This window comes from Notechis scutatus, chromosome 4 (genome assembly GCF_049901735.1).
Source record: "Notechis scutatus isolate UNSWTSFEM ecotype Mainland chromosome 4, rNotScu1.2, whole genome shotgun sequence".
NCBI lineage: Eukaryota > Metazoa > Chordata > Lepidosauria > Squamata > Elapidae > Notechis > Notechis scutatus.
Genome location: NC_142012.1, coordinates 37841147 through 37864582, shown reverse-complemented (window position 1 = coordinate 37864582; position 23436 = coordinate 37841147). Strand labels below are relative to the sequence as shown.

Sequence of the window (23436 nt, the reverse complement as noted above, 5' to 3'; positions counted from 1 at the left end):
CTGTCAAACTGGCAACCCATGGGCCAGATATGTCACATGCAGGCCACGCCCACTCTGTCTCCACAAAGGCAAAAAAACATTGCGATAAGTCACGATATGTCATGTGACACAATTGAGTTTGAAACCCATGGCTTAGGTGGTAGAGTCCAGAACCAGTTAATTATGTGAAGACACCACACTGCTGCATGGTTGGAAATTGTGCCATAGTGAATGGTACATCTTATTAAAATCTTAAAATTACTTAGATCCTCAGTTCAAGCCAGAAGGTAGCTTTCCCTTTAAAAGGAACAGAGGGCACCTTTAGTTGTTTTAAGCCTCTGCAACACTTTGCAACTGAAGCCAGTGGCTGTTTTGGAAAAGCCATGGGTACACATGCTACTCCTGTTGCTTTAAAAGAAAAAAAAAGATATGATCTGCTGATAGCCATGAGATTTGCATGTGAGTTTAATTGTGACACTCTATCCATATCAAAACATCTTGCCACACCATGATGTCAGGTCTTTAGCTGAAAGACATATTTTCCCAGGATGATGTGACTTTGTGACTATCTCAGAGCACCTTTTTGGTTTCTGATCCAAATTCTGTATTACCTTGATAGTTTTAATCTGTGGCAAATAAGGATAAGCTAGTAGAGAGCTTTTCAAGAATTATGTAAAATCTGTGTTAATAAATTATCTGAGCCTTGTTTAATAAATATTTGTATAACTCTTTAGAAAGCAAGATCATTGTTCCCAGTAAGTTTATTGCTACCTTGAAAAGAACCAAAACTCTTTATGTGTATATTGGATTGTGGACTTAATGAGAAGTTCTTGCTGATGTTTTGTGAAATATCACGGCTGCTTTAAAAAGATACAGTAGTCTTATCCATCTTTATCCCAATGCTTACTCTACAGTACTATTCATTTCTACAGCTTACAGTAAACCTGTTTTCAATATTTTTTTTTGTCATTTAGGAAGACAATGAAGGGCAGCTCTTAGTTCTTGGAGCTACCAATCGCCCTCATGCACTAGATTCAGCCCTGCGCAGACCGGGACGTTTTGATAAAGAGATAGAAATTGGAGTTCCCAATTCTCAAGATCGACTAGACATCTTAAAGAAGGTTCTCAGTAAGACTCCTCACTCATTGTCAGCATCAGATTTGACTCAACTAGCAGACAGTGCCCATGGGTATGTAGGAGCTGACTTAGCAGCACTGTGCAAGGAAGCAGGTAAGCTAAATGTGCTTCACGCTGAACATCAGTGTTATTGAGATAACTTTAGCATTTACTTACAATAAATCATTAACTGTGTACATGTACTAAGAAGGCATGGTATCTATTTATACTTTGAGTAGAAGATTATTTAAATATAATTAATTAAAAATTATGTAACACTGGAAGTGGAATGGATGTATCCTGTTTACATGACTTGTGTCTACTGTTTAGCATTTTACTAACATGGCTCAATAGAGCACGCTATAGAGAAAAATTAATGTGGACAAAGTTTAGACAAAGTTTTTTCATTGAAGACTATATGAGATCAGATTAGCATATGTTTTGTAACAGAACAAAACGTTATATCAATTATAAGTCTGTGTTTGTATATCATTTAGTGTGAATATATTGAGGACAGCTTGTTTTCTATTGTGTATAAAGTGAGCAAAATAATATTTAAAATGGAAATGCATTAAAAAATGTCATATAATAGCATATATTCAAGTTGCTTTTTAAAAATATACATCAAGATCAGTTAAAATTTGGACATGAATTAAATACATTGTTCATTAATATACTACTCCAGCTGTAGTGAACTGACCTCTAGTGGTAGGAAATAAGATTTCATGCAAATACGTTTAAAACTGTTTCTTATGTAAAAGGAATCTCTGAATTAAGACTATTTTAAAAAGTAGGAAAATTGGGATGATTATAACGTCTGAAAACACATGGATATTATATACTGCAAAATAGTAAATCATTAGTAAAACTTACACTAGGTAAATTCTTTAAGGATAGTTTTAAGTAATGTATTCTCACGTGCATCATACTCCAAGAAATAAAATCTGTACAACCTTTCATATCAGGGGTCGCCAACCTTTTGGGCCTCAGGGACCACCAAACTCATACTTTTAAATCCCGAGGACCACTAATACAATTTTTTTTAAAAAAAGATAATATATTTAATATGAAAAATTAATTTTATATTAAATATAAATTTTATATATATATATATATATATATATATATATATATATATATATATATATATATATATATATATATATATATATATATATATGTTTATGTATATATATGTTTATGTTTATGTATATATATATATGTATATGTATATGTATATGTATATGTATATGTATATGTATATGTATATGTATATGTATATATGCATGCATATATATATATAATTTGTTTTCTTAAGTTTTCACGGGTATTTATATGTATGGTATTCAGCTTTGTTCGGGTATTTTCCCACATCATTATAGTTGTGCTTTTAAAGTTGTAGCAACGTTTCACAGAATCTCATCTGCCATCATCAGGCTTCTGTATAGGCTTCTCTATATACAGAAGCCTGATGATGGCAGATGAGATTCTGCCGAAATGTTGCTACAACTTTAAAAGCACAACTATAATGACGTGGGAAAATACCCGAATAAAGCTGAATGCCATATATATATATGACGTGGGAAAATACCCGAACAAAGCTGAATGCCATACATGTAAGTACCCGCGAAAACTTAAGAAAATACATACATACATACATACATACATACATACATACATACATACATACATACATATATTTTCGTAGATTTTCACGGGTACAGGTATGTAGGTCTAGGTGTGTTCGGGTCTTTTCCCATGTAAGATTAAGAGTATCTTGGCGACGTTTTGGCAAGGTCCCACTCACCATCCTCAAGCTGGTGCTTTCGGCTTCATGCCAGTGCAAGCAGTGTGTGATCGGAGCTGCTGTCTCTCTATAAATACTGGTGGTGGGGGCTGGAAGGACAACCAACATCCAGAAAACAGACCATGGCTGCTTCGCCAGCTGTCGCACCCCCCTGACCCCAAAACCAAACAAGCTGACATGCCAAGAACACAGACCCAGACCCCAAACTCGAAGCCAGACTAAAACCCAGAATGCTACATCACAGCCACCCGCTCAGGATATCACATCAGAAAACTCAGGAAATTACACCACAGGAACTCAAGAAGTTCCAACACAGCAAATGACCCAGGATATCACAACACAAGACCAAGGATACCACAGCAATAAGTCTCACAAGGTCATCACACAACCCATTACCCAAGCCGTTACTACACAGGAGGCTAATGGAAAAGAGATCAAAACACAAATGACCCAGGAGATTACAACGCAGGACCCAGGATACCACAACAAAAGAACTCGCAAGCCCATCACACAACCCATTACCCAAGCCGTTAAAACACGAGACGCTAATGGAAAAAAGATCACTACAAAACAAATGACCCAGGAGATTACAGCACAAGATCCAGGATATCTCCACAACAAAACTCACAAGGCCATCACACAGCCCATTATACCAACATCAACTCCATCAACCAATCAAGAGGCAGGAGCGCAGCCAACCAGCCCAGCACACCAGCCCCCACCACCAGTATTTATAGAGAGATGGCAGCTCCGATCACACACTGCTTGCGCTGGCATGAAGCCGAAAGCACCAGCCTGAAGATGGCGAGTGGAACCTCGCTGAAACGTCACCAAGATACTCTTAATCTTACACGGGAAAAGACCCGAACACACCTAGACCTACACACACACACACACACACACACATATATATTGTGCTTATTTAATTATAACAAAATTGTAAACGCTTAATCATAACTGGGGCAGAGCGAAGCGAAAGGAGGGACCTCTCTCATCCTTACTGCTGGGATTCAAAAGAAGCCACATGGTGCCTGGAGGCTGGGAAGGTCTGGACGGGGAGGAACTGGTTCCCCCTCAAATGGAAGAAAAGCAGAGCCCCTCCACTCTGGTCCTCTGTCATTTCATATCTCCCCCTCTCGCATTACCAGGGTCTCAGCCACTCTATGGCCAGCCATGCAGATGAGGCAATAATCACAGAATCCAAAGGAATAACAGTGGTTTATTCCATCACAGCTGTAGCAGTAGCAAGAAGCAGCGAGCATATGTAAGTAAAGTTAGTGCTGAGTGTTTATCGATCCCAGCATTCTATTTATCCCACCCGGTAATCGCCTCCCCACATCCGGCAGCCCTGCCGCACAGGTAGCCAGCATCCCGCTCCTAATTGGTGACAGCTAACTCCGCTGTCCCACACCACAATGTGCTGATTCGCCTGGAGCAAAGGCTTGCCAAGGCCTACAGGGATGAGAGATAGTGTTCCTATAGGCTCCAGTTATTTTTGCAAAAAGCATTTGCTGATGAAAACAGAGCGTGGAATGGCTGTGTGTGCCCCTCGGGCCTCTGTTCTCATCAGCAAAGGCCGCCTCAAACTTAGAAGTACTGGAAAATAATCATTTCTACAATCCATTGATTGCCCATTCATTAATGAGCAAAGTTCTATAAAATATTGTTCGTGCACTTCATTTTTGAAAAGTGTGTATCATCTTTTGTTTTCCTGCCTAAGAAATCGCATACTGCCATTTGCATATTTGTGTTCAAGAAGAGATATTTCTGTTGATCAAAGTTGTACCATATGTATGGTTTGGCATTTTAATTACTTTTATGTAGGAATAAAAGTATTCCAGAAAGACTGTACCAGCCAGAATTCACGATTTAGCAACCAATTTCTGTTGCAGTGCCACCCTGATACTTCAATGATATCTAATTCATCATGAATCCTCACTTGAAGCGGCCATTGATAAATTCTCCTTTTCCTCTCTTCATACCTCATCCTTTTTTTTTCTGACTACGCTTTATTTTCTTAGTAATATAAATAGTTTTTTCCTAGTAGTTTTCATTTTAAATGAACTTTGACTTAAATCTTGCATTGTTACAGTTTGTTGTAGGACTGTTGGCTTTATTTAATTTTTAATTGAAGACTATTTTTATTCTTTGTAATCTTTTTCTAAGGTACTTTGGCAAGAAAATAGGTACAAAAATGATTATTAATATCATTGTCATTATTTAGTTGGGGACAATTTTAGCACTTCATATCCTGCTCAATCATACCTATTAAAATATCTATAAAATATCTATATTTAAACAGCAAATTAAAAAACCAAATTATAGTAAAACTACAGCTGTTGAAGAAGATATACTTCAAAAGGATAGACTGTAGGGCTATTATAAAAGAATTGTAGAAATATGTTTGTAAAAAAGGACTTTATAAATGGATGATTTGATTATTGATGACATAGTACTTGCATATTTTGCCTCAGTAGAAAGTTAATACTTGCGCAACTTTTAACAAAAGAATTATATTCTAATTATTGAAATTTTTGAATGGACTATTTCATTTTATTTCACATGGTTTATTGCACATAGTTTGTGAATAGTTTTAAAATCAAGAATAATAATCTTACTGACACTGTCTTGAAAATAAATCAAACATATGTGATAGCCCTTGTAGGAGGAAACAACTTTTTATGTAATGGAGTTTCATTTATTTGAAATGAAATTAATATTATTTTCTGCTTCCTGTGCCTTGACACAACATCGTTAGGCCAATAGGCATGTTTCAGCAAATACTGGTACTAAGCATTCACAAAGCCTGACAATTCCACATTCCTCCTTCCAATAGTTTATCCAGTTCAACTTGCAATGTACGGATTGTGAAGGACAAATTCTTATACTTGTACAAACAGGAACGATTTTATATTGCTTTTGTAATTAATGTACAAACTTAAATAATATAATAAAGATCCCTTCTCATCATAAGTAGTAAACATATCTTAAATTTATCTAATAAATCTCATCACATTTCCAAATATATCTTCATTGAGTCAACATATAGAATAGAATAGAATGCTTTATTGGCCAAGTGTGATTGGCCACAAGGAATTTGTCTTGGTGTAAATACTCTCAGTATACATAAAGAAAAGGTACATTCGTTCAGAATCAAGAATTATAATGTACAACACTTAATGATAGTCATAGGGTACAATCAACAATCAATCATACTAGGAAACAGTCAATATAAATCGTAAGGATACAAGCAACAAAGTTACAGTCCTACAATCACAAGTGGGAGGGGATGGGTGATAAGGAGTGATGAGAAGATTAACAGTAATAGTAGTGTACACTTTTTATTGAAGGTTGACACTTGGAATGAAAGAGGTGTATATGAATAAAAGTATAAATTAATAAATGAATTGAAAGAAAATTATATATGTTGTATGGTTGTAAAATTTGAAAAAAGGGGAAGAAGATATGAAGTTGATACATACCTTATGAAGTAGAAAAATAAAATTATAAATTTACAAAGGAAAAGGTTGAACAGTATGCCAGAAATTATAAATTGGTGTTTCAGAAAGTGTGCAATACTCTTTCAGAAAGTGTGCAATACTCTGAATTAATGTGACCTGCAGAGAAAAGATATATTGTTATGTGGCATGAATTGATGTGCAGGAATGAAATGAAAGTGCAGAAGTAGCTGGGCAATTCAGAGATCCAAGAATGAATCAGAATAGTAACTATTTGGCATGAATTTGTTTAGAAAAATATCTTCTTGTTTCAAGAAGTGATTTAAGCATATGCCTGTTCATGTATACATATGAGAAAATAATGAGTCAAAGAGTACAGTTGAGTTGATTGTTTATGGTAAAGATGAAATAATTAATGAAAGATGTAAAGGTGATGAGCGGTTCCACCTAGTTAGATAGACCCTTATTTGGTGTTGATCATAAGAAAAAAATGGATGTGAAAGAAAAAGAAACAAGAGAAAGAAACAACCAAAAACAGACTTATTTAATAAAGAGAGGTACTAGCTCTATATGAACATATATTTTAGAAGATTAGGTAATCTCCAAACAGAATGAATGCAGCGAAGTGAAAATAATTATGTCAGAGAATGCCAAAAAGGAGTTACATTGATAAAAAATATGAAAAAAAGGGCTTGGTTAAATGACAGTATGAAGGAAGCTGAGAATGAGAAAAAACATCACATAGAATGATGCAAAAAGGAAAAAAAGGAAAAAAGAGGAAAAACCGCATTGCACAGTGCATATATAGAGAAAAATAAAGTTGAAAACTATCCAGTCAAAGGGAGCCTGGTTGGTTAAAAGAAGCAGGGAAATGGAGAGAAGTTATGGTCAAAATATTTACGGTTTGGGTAGAGTCTAATGCAAGGAAGAATGCTTATTGAAAGTATCAAAAATCACTGTATGAGAGTCTACTTCTGCCCATTTTATTATATGGAAGCAAAAGTAGGATATAACACAAAATGAATTCAAGGGAAAGAAGTGTCTGTGATATAACAAGAAGAAATGGGGTCTAGATAATTGGATTACGAATTAAATAATGAAATAAAGAAGTAAGTATAAAGTTATAATGCCTTTATTTAGGATTGATTTGATAGTAAGGATAGGATATACATTTAATAAATATTATTACTACTTTTTTTCTGTAATTAGTTAATTCTGTAATTTTCGCTGTCAGAGACACAGCGGGCCGATCCTTCGCTGTTTCAGGGTGGTCCCATGGGCCAGATCTAAGCACCTGTAAATATAATAAAATACAATTAATTTATAAAATTGTGAGGAACAGAGTAACTGATTAACTTGGTGAAAAACCACAAATTAAAAACTAGGTTTTTCTTATGTGGTACATTCCAGATGTTTGGGTAGAACTCTCATAGAGAATGTAACCATTACAATAATGTATTCCTCATATATTTGACTCACATAACCTCTCAAGATCAGTTTTAACTAGCTTTGATTCATTTTAGAGCCACCAATTGTGCAAAAAATAAATAAATAAAGTTAAAGTTCATGAATGCAAATCACTGGGTGAGGATGTAGTATAATTAGATATACTCTTTGGCAAGCTAAGCAGAAAATCAGCATTAAGGACACATTTACAATGGATTTAGCCCTCTGTTGCTCCTATGATCCAAAATCACCAGTTAAAAAGTAGACCAAAAGAGGTTCAAAAGGAGTTTTTTAAAAAAGGAAACTGCTGTATGCTGGTTGACATGCTGGAAAGTGTCTTCTCTTATGCAACATTCTTTGCAGCTGTACAAATATAATTGTTAAATCCAGATTCTGTGATTGCAAGAAAGGAAAGAATAAGTAGTTAAATAACAGTAAGTTTAAAAATTGAAATATTGTAATAAGGTCCTCTCAGCTTGTGATAAGTTAGTGACCAAAGGCCCTTGAATTTGTACCTTCTATTGCATATGTAACTGAGAGGAAAACTATGTGCAGACCTACTTCTACATGAGCAGGGAAAGAATAAGATAAGTACTTGCAACACACAGCACATTCTGAGTAGTGGTATGTATGGAAACATTAGATTATATGTAGAGATGAGAACAGGAGATAGAATAGCTTTGTTTGATAGCTATCCTCCGTCCCACACACAGTTGAATTGGGATAGATCTGTTTAGATCTGTCTGGGTCAGTGGGATCTGAAAATGGTCTCTTTGTTCTTCCTACATCCTGGGCAACCCCTACATAAGACCATATTCCAGTTATAGGGTTTCTTTTTTACACTCATAAGCCTAAATTTTGATCCCACCTCTACTTTAGCTAAACCATGGTACAGTTAGTCCTCAACATACTACCACAATTGAGTCCAATTTTTTTGCTGCTAAGTGAAACATTTGTTAAGTGAATGTTTCTCCATTTTATGATCTTTTGTACCACAGTTGTTAAGAAAATCACTGCAGTTATTAAGTTAGTGACATGGCTGTTAAGCGAATCTGGCTTCCCCATTGACTTTGCTTATAAGAAAGTCATAAAAGATGATCACATGACCCCAGGCCACTACAACTGTCATAAATATGAGTCAGTTGCCAAGCATCTGAATTTTGATCACGTGACTGGAGATGTTGCAACAGTTGTAAGTGTGCAAAATGGTCATAAATCACTTTCAGTGCCATTGGAATTTTGAATGGTCACTAAATGAACTGTTGTAAATTGAGGACCAGCTGTACGCATCTAAAACAATGCTACAAATTTAATCGTATTCAAACTAATAACTATACTTTGAATACTAGCTAAAAATAGTGGTGGTATATAATTATTTTATGTTTTCTAATTGTATACCCTTCCTTGAACACTAAATTGTCCTATAAATATACGCTCTTGAAAACTAAGCATTCTGATTAAGTCAAATGCTGAGAGATTCAAAATTATATATATAAAATATACAACAACCAACTTTGATTACCTCTTATAAGCTATGTGGACTTTTTATATGAATTAAAGTATGGGTATATTTCATTTAAACTCTTGATTTGTAAATATTTTATAATTCTTTGTTTTTAATAGGATTTTGGAAAAGTTAAGCACAATAGTTAATGGTAAGGGAGCATGATTATCTACTAAGGAGATGGGAAAAAAAGGGCTGCCTGATATATAGGCATGTTCTTCAAGCTGTCTTTCAGTACATGAATAAAAGCTGGGTCTTATCCAAAATGTAATCTGGCAAACTGTTTTTTAAACTTCCTTTGTGTTGGACACATGCCTGCTATTTTTGGAATGCAGCTTTAATCAAAGGGTGAGGTCATTGTTCAGGATTTGCTCTATCTTACAACTAGAACATACTTCTCACATATGCAAACACATTACCAAGTTCTTCCTCCTCATTTAATGAAAAAGAAGATATATATGTGTTCAGTAAAGTACTGACTAGATCCATTCCTGGAAATAACACAACCACTGATTAAGGTCAAGGTCAGCGGGGACAGCAGAAATAAATGATGCTAACAAGAGGAAACAGGAAGGATTAAAGTTTTGGCTTCAATCTGTCTTTTATTACTGTTTTTTTTTTTTTTGTGTAAAACATTGCTCCATTTAAATGCTGAACTGCATAATGGTTTGAGCAAATGTGTACTTTATATACTTTTATTTTGAACAGTTCTAACCATCTCCGTTTTTGCCCATATGGAGAATAGTAGGGCTGAACTTTTAACTACATAGAAAGAAGCAGATTTCCCCCCACATTTCTCAAATACTGCACTGATGTAAAACTAAGCTGATTGAAGCATCCCCTAAACAAAATGGAGTAAAGCTCTACTACTCCACATGCTGTTGCCTGATTTTGGAGGGATGCCCATTTCTCTTCCTAGAATAACCTTCCAATATAGCAGAGTGCCCCAGATCTTAAGGAAGAAGTAGGTACAGGTGGGCCAGAGGAGTGTGGAAGAAAGATCTAGTTACATATTCTAAGTTTGAATCTAGCTTGGAAACAAGGGGAAGGCATGCTCTAGCCTGCTTGAACAATTACTGAATGGTCCTGTTTCTTTATTTATTTTTTAATTGGTTGAGAGCAAACTGATTAAAAAACCCAGATATATTGGGTAATAGCAAAGAATAAGACATTACATGTTTCCTTTTACATATCAGATTTCATCAATAACTTCTTTTTGGATTAGAAATGGTTAAAGATATGTTTTTGGATTAGAAATGGTTAAAGATGTTTTCTTTGAACAATGCATGAAATAAGTGTTTTTTCAATTGAATATAACAACTGTTTTAAATGGGTAACTTTAACATATTTCAATATGCTACTTTTATCACAAAAATATTGTGCAACCCTGATCACCACCAGGTCTCTAGTACTTGCAGTATAATAACTTAATGTGAAAATGAGACATTATTTTATTTGAGAGATATAGAACCTTTTTCTTCATTGTACAAAGCTGTTTCCTAAAGTTTAATTTGGTGGGTTAGTCTAAAGTAATTTGGTGAATTGGACAAGTTGAAAGAAGACAGTGAATTGGTATCTTTCCCCCGCTTTTTTGGATGCCCTTGTTCTCCCAATCAGGCTTATATGGAAGAAGATGAATAACCGTGATCAGAAATCTAAATCCTTTTTTAATGAAATGCTTGAAAATAGTCTCAAGGATGTTTACTTGGGATGATGGTAGACTTTTTAAAAAATAAGTACTAGTTTAAGATACAAACTAGTCATTGTTTACAAGTGTACCAACCAGCCTCAACATGCCTCAACATGTTCTTAAGGATAAAGTTAGAGATTTTGTGACATTTCTGATGTGATTTTAATGTGTGACACCTTTAGTTATTTTGGAAAGGGGGACTAGTGATGGAAGACTCTGGGATAGGGAGATGCAGTTCAATAGCATCTGGAGTTTCAGAGGTTGACTATCACTATTATAAATGCTAAAGCATTCATTTATTTATGCTTGATGGAATCTAATTGAGAGAAATCTCTTACTTTCTCATATTTTGTGTTTACTATATTCAGTTCAATCTTTATTACTGTCATGAATCAGCACAGCATTTACTACTTATGTATTGTTAAATATTTGTGAAATGTAATAAATCCATACGTTATTTGGCATTTTGTGTCCTTTATACAGGAATGCATGCTTTGCGGAGAATACTTCGTAAGAAAGAGGATCTCCTGGATGACGATGTATCTGTATCTGTAATTATTAATCACAGTGATTTCCTGCAAGCAATGAACGATGTCAGGCCCAGTGCCATGAGAGAGGTGACAATTGATGTACCCAAAGTAAGATTTCTCTATTCAATATTTTAAGATGATTATTTGGAGATTGGAGAATAAGAAAAAGAGTCATGCTTAAAGGCAGTCATCTGATCATAGAAGTAGATAAAGTGGTCTTTATATCTTTCCTCTCTATATCTTCAGAATATATTGGAACTATAACTCCTTTAATTCCTAGTTATGCTGTTTGGATATTCTACAGTTGAAGTTCCAATATAGCTGGAGGTCAAGAAGGCTTCCTATGAAAACATCCATCATGATAAAAAATAGTGAATAGTCAGTATTAACCTTGCATATTTTCCAACATCATAAGTTTCTCACAAGGGTGGAAATTTAGCACATTGTTGTACATTGATATCATTCTTTATTTTTGTGGAATGTGCAGGGATAGACTATTTTAAGACAGGCATATGGTTAGAATAGAAATATATCCACACATGGACACAAAAATTACTGTTTCGGCAAAGTCTTTCAATCCATGATGAATGAATTTCATGAATACAGCTTAGCCAAAGAAACATCTTTATAGTAGATAATAATATAGCTATGCAAATGATTGACCATTGTCAACAAGAGAGTGCAAATGACTGTTATACTTGTGGTAGTTTAAATTTATGGTTTTTTTTCTTGTGCATTTCCCATGAATGAACAGCTTCTTGTTGCAACATTTGATGACCCTGAACTGAGCACTTGTATTTATATAACTGCCTTCTTTAGCCTAAAAATGGCCTACGCACTTATAGGACAATAAACTTGAGAAAGATTTTCTAAAGAAATACTACATCAGTATTACCAGAAATAAAGATTGATTACTGTATCCTATTTGGCACTGATTGTGGTGTGTGTATTCAATAAAAAGTAATCCGAAGACAGTGTTAAAATAGATCTAATTAAGTACTAAACTCTTAGTAGCTGCTTGATAATGCGGTATTTATGCTGCTGAACATGGGAGCTACCAAAAATCAGTGAGTGAATTAATTAAAGTGACTTGCATTATAGATATCCTGGTCAGATATAGGAGGGCTGGAAGATGTTAAACTGAAATTAAAGCAAGCTGTTGAATGGCCGCTGAAGCATCCTGAATCTTTCATTCGAATGGGCATTCAGCCGCCAAAAGGAGTACTCCTATATGGACCACCAGGATGTTCTAAAACCATGATTGCCAAGGCCTTGGCTCATGAAAGTGGTCTAAACTTCTTGGCAGTAAAGGTTAGTAATCGCTGTGTTCTTAAACATGATGTTATCAAATACCATAAAAATACTTATTCTAGTATTTTTCAATTATCAGCCTGCTATATATGTTGAGTGTATAATAATTACCTTAGTTTCCTGTTTTATATATTTGTTTATAATGTTTTATATTTTTGTTCTCAAGATTTATCAACTTAGTCTGTACTGAAAGTCTAGGGAAGAATAGTACATTTAGAAGAAGAAAAAGAAGTTACACTACTTGCTTAGCTAAATTTCTGGCTTATTCATAGCTATAATATATAATAGTGCAATAACTGAAAACACCTCAAGGTAGTGCCACAGGAATTTGGTGCCAAAATGATTGAATTTTCATGGCATGATTTGTTTTTGAAATAAAAAATCAGAATAAGAGTAGAAAGACTGGGTGTCAAAGTGTTTCAATTTTTATTCCTAAATTCACCATGTTCCATAAAAATGGACTGAGATAACACCTTTCACGGCTACTTTGTTTTTTTATTAAATGATTTGGACTTTGAAGCTATGAATCAAATTGATGTCAGCTTTGTTTCTTCTAGTTACGTCATCAAATCACCAGATGGTTTCCTGTTCCTTAAGATGTTGTTGCTATTTTTATTTTCTTCCTAGCATTTTCACACAAATGCAGGTCCCACTTTTTTTAGATAAACCAAATATTAATCCATTGGTTGCAATGGGAATTGACTGAGCAGCTTGTCATCAAAGCCTTATGGATGAAAGAGTGACTGGACTGGGCCAAAGTCACCCAGCTGGAACTTGCAGTCTTCGGGTTTCTAGCCTAGTGCCTTAACCAATAGATCAAACTGGCTCTCATTTATATATTGAAAATATTGTAAGGGGGGAAAAAAACTTTCCACTAAGATCTTCAAAATTAGAATTAAAATATAATCTAAAATCAAATGCTGAATTGCCAATGGTTTTTTTTGAAAAGTATCAGTATGTTTATTTCTTTTATATATGTTTATTATAAGAAAAAGTAGCTTAGCTCAGAGTATAAAAGAGGTTAAATCCTCAGTTGGAGGAGGATTTCTGCCTGAAAGAAGCAGCTGGAGGCCAAAAAAGAGTCGCCTCCAGCAGCGGCTCCTTTGGCCGGCTGGTCTCCTCCCCCTCGGCCATATAAAACAGGCAGAGAAAGAGGAGACTAGCCAGCTGATTCGGGAGGATTTCTGCGCTATGAAAGGGGTGGCTACTGATCTCTGGCTCCACCCCGCTTCTCCAACGGTCCAGTGCTGCCCTGTTCTATGCGCCAGCTGTTCGGACTTGCTGGCTCGGCACATAGAACAGGGCGTGCTTTTTTCCGTGCAGCTGCTGGACTGCAGCCGCACGGAAAAAAGCACACAGCAGCTGCAGGCATCTCGCGACAAGGGGGGGCGAGAAGCCCCAGGACATGTGTTCACCTGCTGGCTGGCCGGGCTGGAAGAGGTGCGTCCGCCAGGAGAAGAAAGAAAGCGTGCTCTGGGAGGGCGGGCGCTGGACAGGCAGGCAGATGTCCCAGGACACTTAAAGGTCAACTTTAAGAGCGGCCCCATGGAAGAAGCCAAAAACCAAGAGCAAACGTAATGCTGGTGGGGGTGACGGGCGTGTGTGTCCCTTCACAAGGAGTGTGCAGGGAGGCAGACACTGTGCCTCTGAGGAAAAGAGGAGGTGCCAAAGCCCTGGCTGTCACCCAAGAGGGGACCGCGGGAGAAGCCATCGCATAGACCTGTTGCCCCAGCCGCCACTACTTTTGCTCTCTCAGACGGCCGCAGCAGCGCCTGTAGCAGCTACAGGCAGCGCCGCAACAATGAGGTACAGTAAAATTTGGTGGTGCAAATTTATCTTTGAGGGGCTTCTGGCAAAAAACAAAACAAAAACCACCCCAAAACAAAACCTATTCAGCAGGCAGACTCGGCAGGCAGTCGTGATCTTTAGTTGGACTATTTTTTTTGTCAGCCCAAGGGCGGAGGAGGGGAGGGGAAGGTACGAAGGAAATCACCCTGTCTCTGCAACATCAGTCATGTGACTGAGTGGGCGTGGCCAACTCGACGTCATTTGCAGCAAGGTGCCATATCATCTTGCCGAGTTGGCCATGCCCACCCAGTCACATGACCACTAAACCACGCCCACCAAACAAGCCACACCCACATAACCGTTAGTAAAAAAAAATTGAACCCCACTACTGGTTGGTTGTATCATGTGTATTTTAAAAAACCTTTTGCAGTATGTTGCTTCATGCGTCAGCTGTGAGGTTCTCAGAAGAGACATGTAAAACAATTAGTATTTCTAAAGGACTGTCAAGTAATATTGAACTTTGTAGGTTTTAAAACTTGATTTATCTCAAGTACAAATTTATGCAGATGAGGCAGAGAGGCAGCGGCTTGAAATGTATTTCAATGTTTCAAGCATGTATAATTGTGGTAAAGGCTTTGGTAGGAGTTGTTCCTTGTGTCTTTCTTTTCCTCTTAAATATGAGACATTTCAGTTAGTTTTTCTTTTTCCAATTAGCAGTACTTTCAAAATATATTCTGTTGGCAGATTATTGACTTCACTTTGGCTTTGCTAACTTCCTGTATCCTTCTTCAGATACTTTGTGGTTTACTGCACTTGACATGGGCTTAAGTTCTGGTTGTCATCTGGATCAATTACAATAAAATGCTTTCCAGTTTAAATTTGCTATTTCTTGGCTGCAGCAGTTAAAATAGATTAATGGTTTTGGGAAGATCCTGCGTCTTGACTTTATGAGTAATGATCATTACATTTCTGGAAGAAAATTGGTTGATGTTCTGAAAGGCTCTTTGGACAGTTCCTCATGAATTGTTCTTTATTAAATAAGTAACATGAAATTCATGAGATAAAATCTATTTTAAAAAGGACCTCATAATTAACTTTGTGGATCCCGTGACAAACTTTTAGGTACTTGAACATTGCTATTATATTAGTCCTGAATAAATTTTCTTAAGGTTACATATACCCAGGTCCCTCTATCTTTCCTCACAAAACTTCTTTCCATTTCCTCTGAATCTGTCTTAAAATGTAGAACCATATGTACTGTATTTCTTGAAGTATGACGAAAGCAGATACTGAAAATAATAATATAAATGTTAGTAGAACTATCATTTCCCATGATTTGAAAACTGTATTTCTATTGATGTGACCTAAAATACAATTTCCCTTTTTAGGACCCAGGTTTTACTGTGGATTCATTTTCAGTTTGTTGTGAACATAATTCCAAGCTTCTTTTCACCTGTACTATTAACAAACTGGGTATTTTTCATCCTATATTTGTGTATTTTTCTTTATTCTAAGTGGAAAAATCAGGGTGTCATATATTATTCTGGTTTGAGCCTACCTCTATCAAAATCCTTTTAAATTTTGATTATCTTTTAGTCTGACCAATTCATGCTTTTCACCTTGTAATCAGAACATTGCTTTCAACATGCACGGTTTAATTACTTGTCATTTGTTCTAGAATCTTCCTTAGTAGTGATGTTTGCATGTATACTATCAAGCCTGCAAAAGTAATGTGGTGTATCCTTTAGCTAAATAGTAGATCATATAGAAAGATATATGTACAAATAATTGCTTTCTCTTTTTTTCACAATCACAAAGCCGAAGAGGACTAATTAATATTTATATAATACATTGTTAGATTACTTACTGTGTTGATTGCAGAGGTGGTACAATTCTTTTTCCTGAATTTAGGGTATAAAAATAGAGATTGGGCAGTGATAGAAGAAAAAGGCCTCAAGGGATATGTAATAGATGGCACGTTGAGTCTAGAAAATTAAGATTATCTAAAAGACAGTGGAAATTCAGCAAATCCAAACTAATTAGGTTGATTGATCAGGGAACAGCATGCACCTTCAAGCATTTTATAATGAATAAAAATCTTTCAAGAATTGTCTTCAAGCTATTTTTTTTAACATTCAAGAGAAAGTATGATGTAAAGGAAACATCCTTGAAAGTTGTTTGTTTTTCTTTTTCCATGCAGGGACCTGAATTGATGAAAAAATATGTTGGGGAATCTGAACGTGCAGTCAGAGAGGTTAAGTATAATAAACTTAACAGTATAACAGATTTAACAGATAATCAGACTTGGAAGGGACCTTTTAGGTCTTCTAGTCCAACCCCCCGCCCAAGCGGGAGACCCTACACCATTTCTGGCAAATGGCAGTCCAATCTTTTCTTGAAAGTCTGAAGTGATGGCGCTCCCACAACTTCCGAGGACAAGCTGTTCCATTGGTTGCTTGTTCTCACTGTCAGAAAGTTTCTCCTTATTTCCAGGTTAAATCTCTCCTTGTTCAGTTTCCATCCATTATTCCTTGTCTGGCCTACAGGCGCTTTGGAAAATAGCTTGTCCCCTTCCTCTCTGTGGCAGCCCTTCAGATATTGGAAGACTGCTATCATGTCTCCCCTGGTCCTTCTCTTTACTAGACTAGCCAAGCCCAGTTCCTGCAACCGTTTGTTGTATGTTTTAGCCTCCAGTCCCCTAATCATCCTGGTTGCTCTTCTCTGTACTTTTTCTAGAGTCTCAACATCTTTGGTGAACAAAACTGGATGCACTACTCTAGGTGTGGTCTTACTAAGGCTTTATAGAGTGGTATTAGTACTTCCCTTGATCTTGATTGTATCCCTCTGTTAATACAATTTAGGATTGCATTAGCTTTTTTTGGCTGCTGCTGCACACTGCTGGCTCATATTTAGCTGGTTGTCCACTAAGACTCCAAGATCCCTCTCACAGTTACTGCTATTGAGCCTGGTTTCACCCAGTCTATATGTGTACTTTTGGTTTTTCTTGCCTAAGTGTAGGACTTTACTTTTATAAGTTAATAACAATTCATATTTACTTATAGAATGGGTAAACTAACCGTGGGTTGCATTATGAGAGAGAAGGGTATGCCTATTTTACACCACCACCACCAGCATCCTCAAATAGGTACAGGACAATATTACCTATCAGAACCATTGCTGATTCTGTTATTGGTGGGTAAATTAAAATTGGATGGATCTGTTAAGCCTCTGTAAGAACATAGTATTAAGATTCTTTTGGTCATCTTAATGCATGTTTTTTTCCTTAGATATTTAGGAAAGCCAGAGCTGTTTCACCATCCATATTGTTTTTTGATGAACTAGATGCCTTGGCTGTAGAACGGGGGAGGTAAGAGAAATTATTTATAAAAAGCATACTTCATGGTTATATGAAACTTCCAGTTCCATGTTCTATAGCTTTCTCTGCACGAAAGCAGGATAATTTATGAATAAGAAAATGGCTTTTCTTAATCTGCTCTTGAAAGTAATAAACTGATTAGAGTAGCAGTAACTTGCAAAATCCTTTCCATTAAAAACCTTTACACTTCTTTTCTTTTACAAACAGCCACAAGGCAGCTTCTAATTTTATTGTAGCAAGGATTTTTGGGGAGACCCTTATTAAACATTTTCTCATTCTGTTTGGTTATCAAAATTTCTACATGGAGTTGGTTGTTTTATTACAATAAGATATTCAATCTACACCTTTTCCTTCTGTTTGCTATGAGAATTATATGAACTTTAGAGAAAAACGGATAAAGTAAACCTCAGCAAAGGAGAAATCAAGCCAATTTCTGTCAGTACAGTACTTGTACTAAAGATATGCGTTACCTTGAATTATAATAATTAGCCCTGGTAGGAAAGTGAGTTTTTGTTTAACTGGATTATTGTGATTTGAATCTGTATAGTTATTTATTATGTACTTGAACAAAGGAAAAATTGGACACAATGAAAGCTAAATTATCAGATTTGAAACTTATATTAAGTGAAACACAAGATTTAAAGCTCACTAGTATAATAAAAAAATGAAAAAGTATACTCATTGATATCTCCGTTTAAAATGCTAAGTTCTGTACTGGATGTTCTTGACCTATTATCTAATTAGACATAAAATGGAGGAAAAAATGAGAACTTTTGCTAGCTGGTATAAAACGTGACATATGACTTTGTTAAGTCATATTCCATTAAAGACATCTGTAAGTTGTGTTGTGGGGGGGCATAGAAAAGAGCAGGGCAGGATGTAAACATTTTATTGTTAAATTTCAACCATATGGGTGGTAAAATGCATAACAAGCTTTTCATAACATTCATCTGAAATTGAATGGTGTAGGAAACCAGATGAGGCACTAATTGGAAATGGACTGTTTTTACAGATTGATTTTCCACAGTAGGAATTTGAAAATGTATTGAAGATAGTAATGAATTGCAGCCTCTGTAGATCCACTTTCCTTTTCTATAACCAGATTTAGACTTTCAAGAAAACACCTGTTAACATTGTCACACTATTCTTAGTCATTTTGCTCTACCAGTCAAATTAAATAATCCATAGATTTTTCTCCTATGATACCTGATTTAAACTCTTGTTTATAATTTACTCATGTGAAAGCATTTAAAAGTATTTGCAATATAGATTGGTGGACTGGATAAAATTGATATGCAGGACAGAAAAATGTACTCATGAAGCAGTTGTTTGCATTTTACTTGTAACTGAAGCATCAGGTATGTAGTGAAACGAATAATGCTAATATAAATCCAGCAGCTGCATATTTCTTCTTTCTTTCTTCTTGTTACCTATTCTAAAATAAAAGTGGTCAGTCTTTTGGAGATTCTAATGTAATGGCCTTAACATTACTCTGATTTTTTTTCTTGATTCACCCTGAATTTACTTCACTGAATTAAAATCAGGTTTATTGGTTTTAATGGATACACACACCCCCGGAAATCCAGACCAGGAACATAGAACATAAGAATACAAGCCCCTGACCCATTTAGTCTAACAATCTGTTCTCACAGTGGCTAACTAGGAAGCCCACTAGTGTCCCAAGAGAAAAACAAAATGGTCATAGCTGACTTTTTTCAGAGATGTTGTAACTTCAGACGGTCACTAAATAGACTGTTGTAAGTCAAGGACTACCTGTACACTATGTAGTTATTCTTCATATTGGCTTGCAAGATGAAAAAGAGTGGTGTTACCCTCCCCCCTTCTAGTTCACATTAAATACTTTTATAGCAAAACATGTGTAAGAAACATGAGGAATTAATAGGAAGACTGATGTTCCTAGATGTTATTCTTTAAGATTGCCTATTTCTAATTTTGAAATCTTTCGATTTAAGAAAAGTACCACAAAGCACAGCAGAACAGAATTATGCAAAATGTGCACATTTTAATAAAAAAGTTTGGAAAAAATAAAACGAGAGGTTTTGTTCTGAATTGTACAAGTGGTTGTTCCAGTTGTGGTTGTTCCTGCTGACTACCACAAAATCAGTTTGGCAGAAATATTTGTTAAAATATTTAATAAGACATAGGGGTATATCTGGCATATATTGTATGTGACTGGCCAATCCACAGTTCAAGTGTACAACTGGTACAATCTGTACTGCTCAAGAAATGGATGCCTTTCCATTTCTTTGTGGCTCCATCTAATATTAGGTTTCCTTTCCTTAGCAGTGTTTTCTCAAACTTAATTGCAGAATAAAAGTCTCCCTTGAGATCACGTCCACATAAATGTTCCAGATGCAACTATATGCGAGAAGGAATGTTTGTTTCTAAAAAAAATCCTTTCCTTTTCAAAGGTTCAGAACTTAACAAATTGTACAGCTGAAGAGAATTATGGGTACTTCTAATTCCTTGTTATCCTGACCATGTAAAACTTAATTCCACTGACCAGTAAAGGCTGCCAAGAGGAAATTACTTCGTAATTAAACTTGAAGGTGATGAATGAGCCTGGCTCTGTGTAAATGCTGTTCAGACAGTCTGTTTGCTGAAACTGGGATATATATGAGCTTTGGAAATAGGATGCTGTTTATATATGTAGAATTGTGGGGAGTTTCAGCATTAGACATGTTTGTTCTTTTGTGTTTTTTTATAAGCAGTTTTGAGCAGAAGTTTGGAGAGAACTCTTCTGTTAAATTCCATTCTGAAAAATCCAGCTCCTTGATGTACATTATTGAAGGCCTGAAATTATATAAGGATTCTCTTTTCCATTTTAAGCCCAAAGCAATAGCTTTATGCTTTCTTTTGATATGATAATATAGCACAATGACAAAATAAAAAAAAAATAATAATGACTGATTTTGGTTTCCATCCAGTTGTTTTTCTCTTTTAGCATCCACATAGATAGATAAATTGTGTCCATAATGATTTATCCATAATTTGGTCTTTCAGGTCTTCCAACAGTACTTTTTCTGCCCCTGTAACTGAACCCTTTCACTCTCCTTGCTGGAGATTATCACTTTGAGAGCTAGGTTTTTTATAAAATTATGTAACCCAGCCTATCTATTTCAGGTATAGATGTAATTAATTAGCATCTGTACTCATATATAATATGTATACATTCAACATATGGACCTGGGTTCATCCCATTACCTCAGTTCATCCCACCTGGTCAGGCAGGAAAGAGGTGTTGCGGACCCTGTCAGTCAAAGAATTCCTGGGACTAGGAAAAGAACCTTCTCTGCCATTGCTTCTGCCTGTGGAACATGCTCCTCCCAGAGGAGAAATGGTCCCCCCCACTCCCCTAGCCATAAAAACATGGTTTTATACCCTTGGTTGGGGCATGCAGATGAACATACAACTGTGTGGTTCATTGATGACCCTAAAACCTTCCCCCACCTTTTAATTAATTCTCAACATCTCTTGCCTCTTTTAAATTTTATATACTGTTTTTCATACTTTTAATATTGTATACTGCCCAGAATCCCTCTGTGAGGGAGAAGGGCAGGTCTTAAATATGACAAAGAAAGAAAGAAGGGAAAGAAAGAAAGAAATTTAAATTCAGAGATCATTATTACTACTGCAATATTTTTCTCTGTTATTATCATAGTTTAAAAAAAAAAATACCTGAAATTCTTTAAATAAACAATAATCTGCAAATTGGTCTATTTGATTATATTAGATTAAGTTGCAGTTGTACCATCATCTGGTGAAGTGTGGTTTTATGACATTGCTACTTAAAAGGCTGGAAGATATGTTAAGATTGTCCACTCCAGAAAACATGAAATCTGATGATTTCTAAATGTTTCAGGGAAATTTCTAGAGGCCAAAACCAGTGATCTAATGAATCCTTGATAATGTGTGCAATGAGAAAACAGAATAGGCCACTGATTTCAGTTCTCCTAGGGCAGGGGTGGGGAAACTACGGCCCGCGGGCCACATCCGGCCCGTTGGTCTGTCCAATGCGGCCCGCCCCGAAAAAAAATCGCTGCCATTGGTCTGTCCAGTCCGGCCCGCCCCTGAAAAAAATTGCTGGGCGTGGCGATTGCCCTGTGCCGCGTGGCCCCCAAAGCTGCAAAACAGTGCGGACCGATCTAGGGGTAGGAAAGAAAAGAAATTTGCAAAGGCCTCGGCTGGGAGTTCGAAATCACCTTCGAGTGCGACCTCTCTGAAGGTGAGTCCCTGCCGATCCCCCTTTTTTTCTGGGGCTTCCAGGCTTAAACTTTGCAAAGGCAAAGCTTGCAGGCTGGAGCGTCTTCCCGCCGAGGAGCGGGAAGGGTTCCACCTGGAGGGCGGGCGGGCTGCTTGGAGCCACCTAAAGCTAGGCCACTGCTGGTGGAGCCTTGCCCTGCCTTGGTGCCCCGCTTCCCGGCTCAGCAGTCCTGCTCGGGCGGCACTTTAAAAGCCTGCTCCCAGCACCCGAGCAACTTCCCAGCAACTTTCGGCTTCCTTTTAACTCGCTGGGCGCTTGCGCCTGGCCCCGAGCCGCGGCAGAGGGAAGCCCGGTGGGCGGGCAGGCTGCTTGGAGGAGGCGACCGGCGGTGCTCCGGCAGCAGCAACAGGCAGTTTCGCCCGGGCTCCGCTCAGGTGTCCAGCTGGGGCTGTCAGGAGTTGCTACCGCCGGCACAGCTCCGTGCGGCTCCAGTCCCGCGTTGCCTTGGGAAGGAAAAGGCAAAACCAGGAGCCGCTGAGCCTGAGCCTCCAGTGCCGCTGCTCCCGTTGCAAAGCACCGCCGTGGCTCTTCCTTTTTGCCTTTCCCTTCCCGAGGCAACGTGGGACTGGAGCCACGCGGAGCCACGCTGGCGGTAGCAACTCCTGACTCAGGGGCCTCCGAGGGGAGGGGAAGGAGGAGAAGGGGGGCGATTCCCAAAAATCTTGTGCTGACCCGGCCCGTCTGTCAAATTTAAAAGTCAATGCGGCCCCGAGCCAAAAGTTTGCCCACCCCTGTCCTAGGGTCTGTGGAGCTGTGAGCAATTATGCCAGGCTGAAGATTGCTACGGCATAAAATTAACTATCGACATTGAATGGAAGCTGGTTTAATTTACCTTAGCCATTCTACAGGGCTCATCTGAGTAGTTAAGGGCTACTGGAAATAATGCAATGAAAACTTAGTATAGAGCTCTTTGAAACCTATCATGATAAATATATAAACATTTTGAGGAAAAAAATTTATGTTAATATACATTGTTTTATCTAACCGTATGGGATCGATTTTAATTTGAGAACCTGAGAATATGACCTCTAAGCAGTATTGGATGACATACTGTCATTGAAAGAAGTTAAGCAACAAGTGTCATCAATGTCCTGATCTCATTCAGCTTTATTTCTCAATATCTTGAAGTTATTTATGTCTACGTCA

The 23436-nt window shown here is 37.0% G+C and overlaps 1 protein-coding gene across 3 annotated transcripts in view; it reads left to right on the top strand.

Moving 5' to 3' along the window:
- The window catches only part of AFG2A (AAA ATPase AFG2A), a 129942-nt gene that overhangs the window by 10866 nt on the left and 95640 nt on the right, over positions 1–23436 (top strand). For all 3 annotated transcript variants that reach the window (XR_015749237.1, XR_015749238.1, XM_026667035.2), the window contains exons 9-13: positions 954–1209; positions 11484–11638; positions 12632–12841; positions 16830–16883; positions 17917–17996. Coding sequence is in view for 1 of the 3 variants with exons in the window: in XM_026667035.2 (XP_026522820.2) it covers positions 954–1209; positions 11484–11638; positions 12632–12841; positions 16830–16883; positions 17917–17996 (755 nt within the window). In the remaining 2 variants the exon portion in view is untranslated. The remainder of the gene's footprint in view (positions 1–953; positions 1210–11483; positions 11639–12631; positions 12842–16829; positions 16884–17916; positions 17997–23436) is intronic.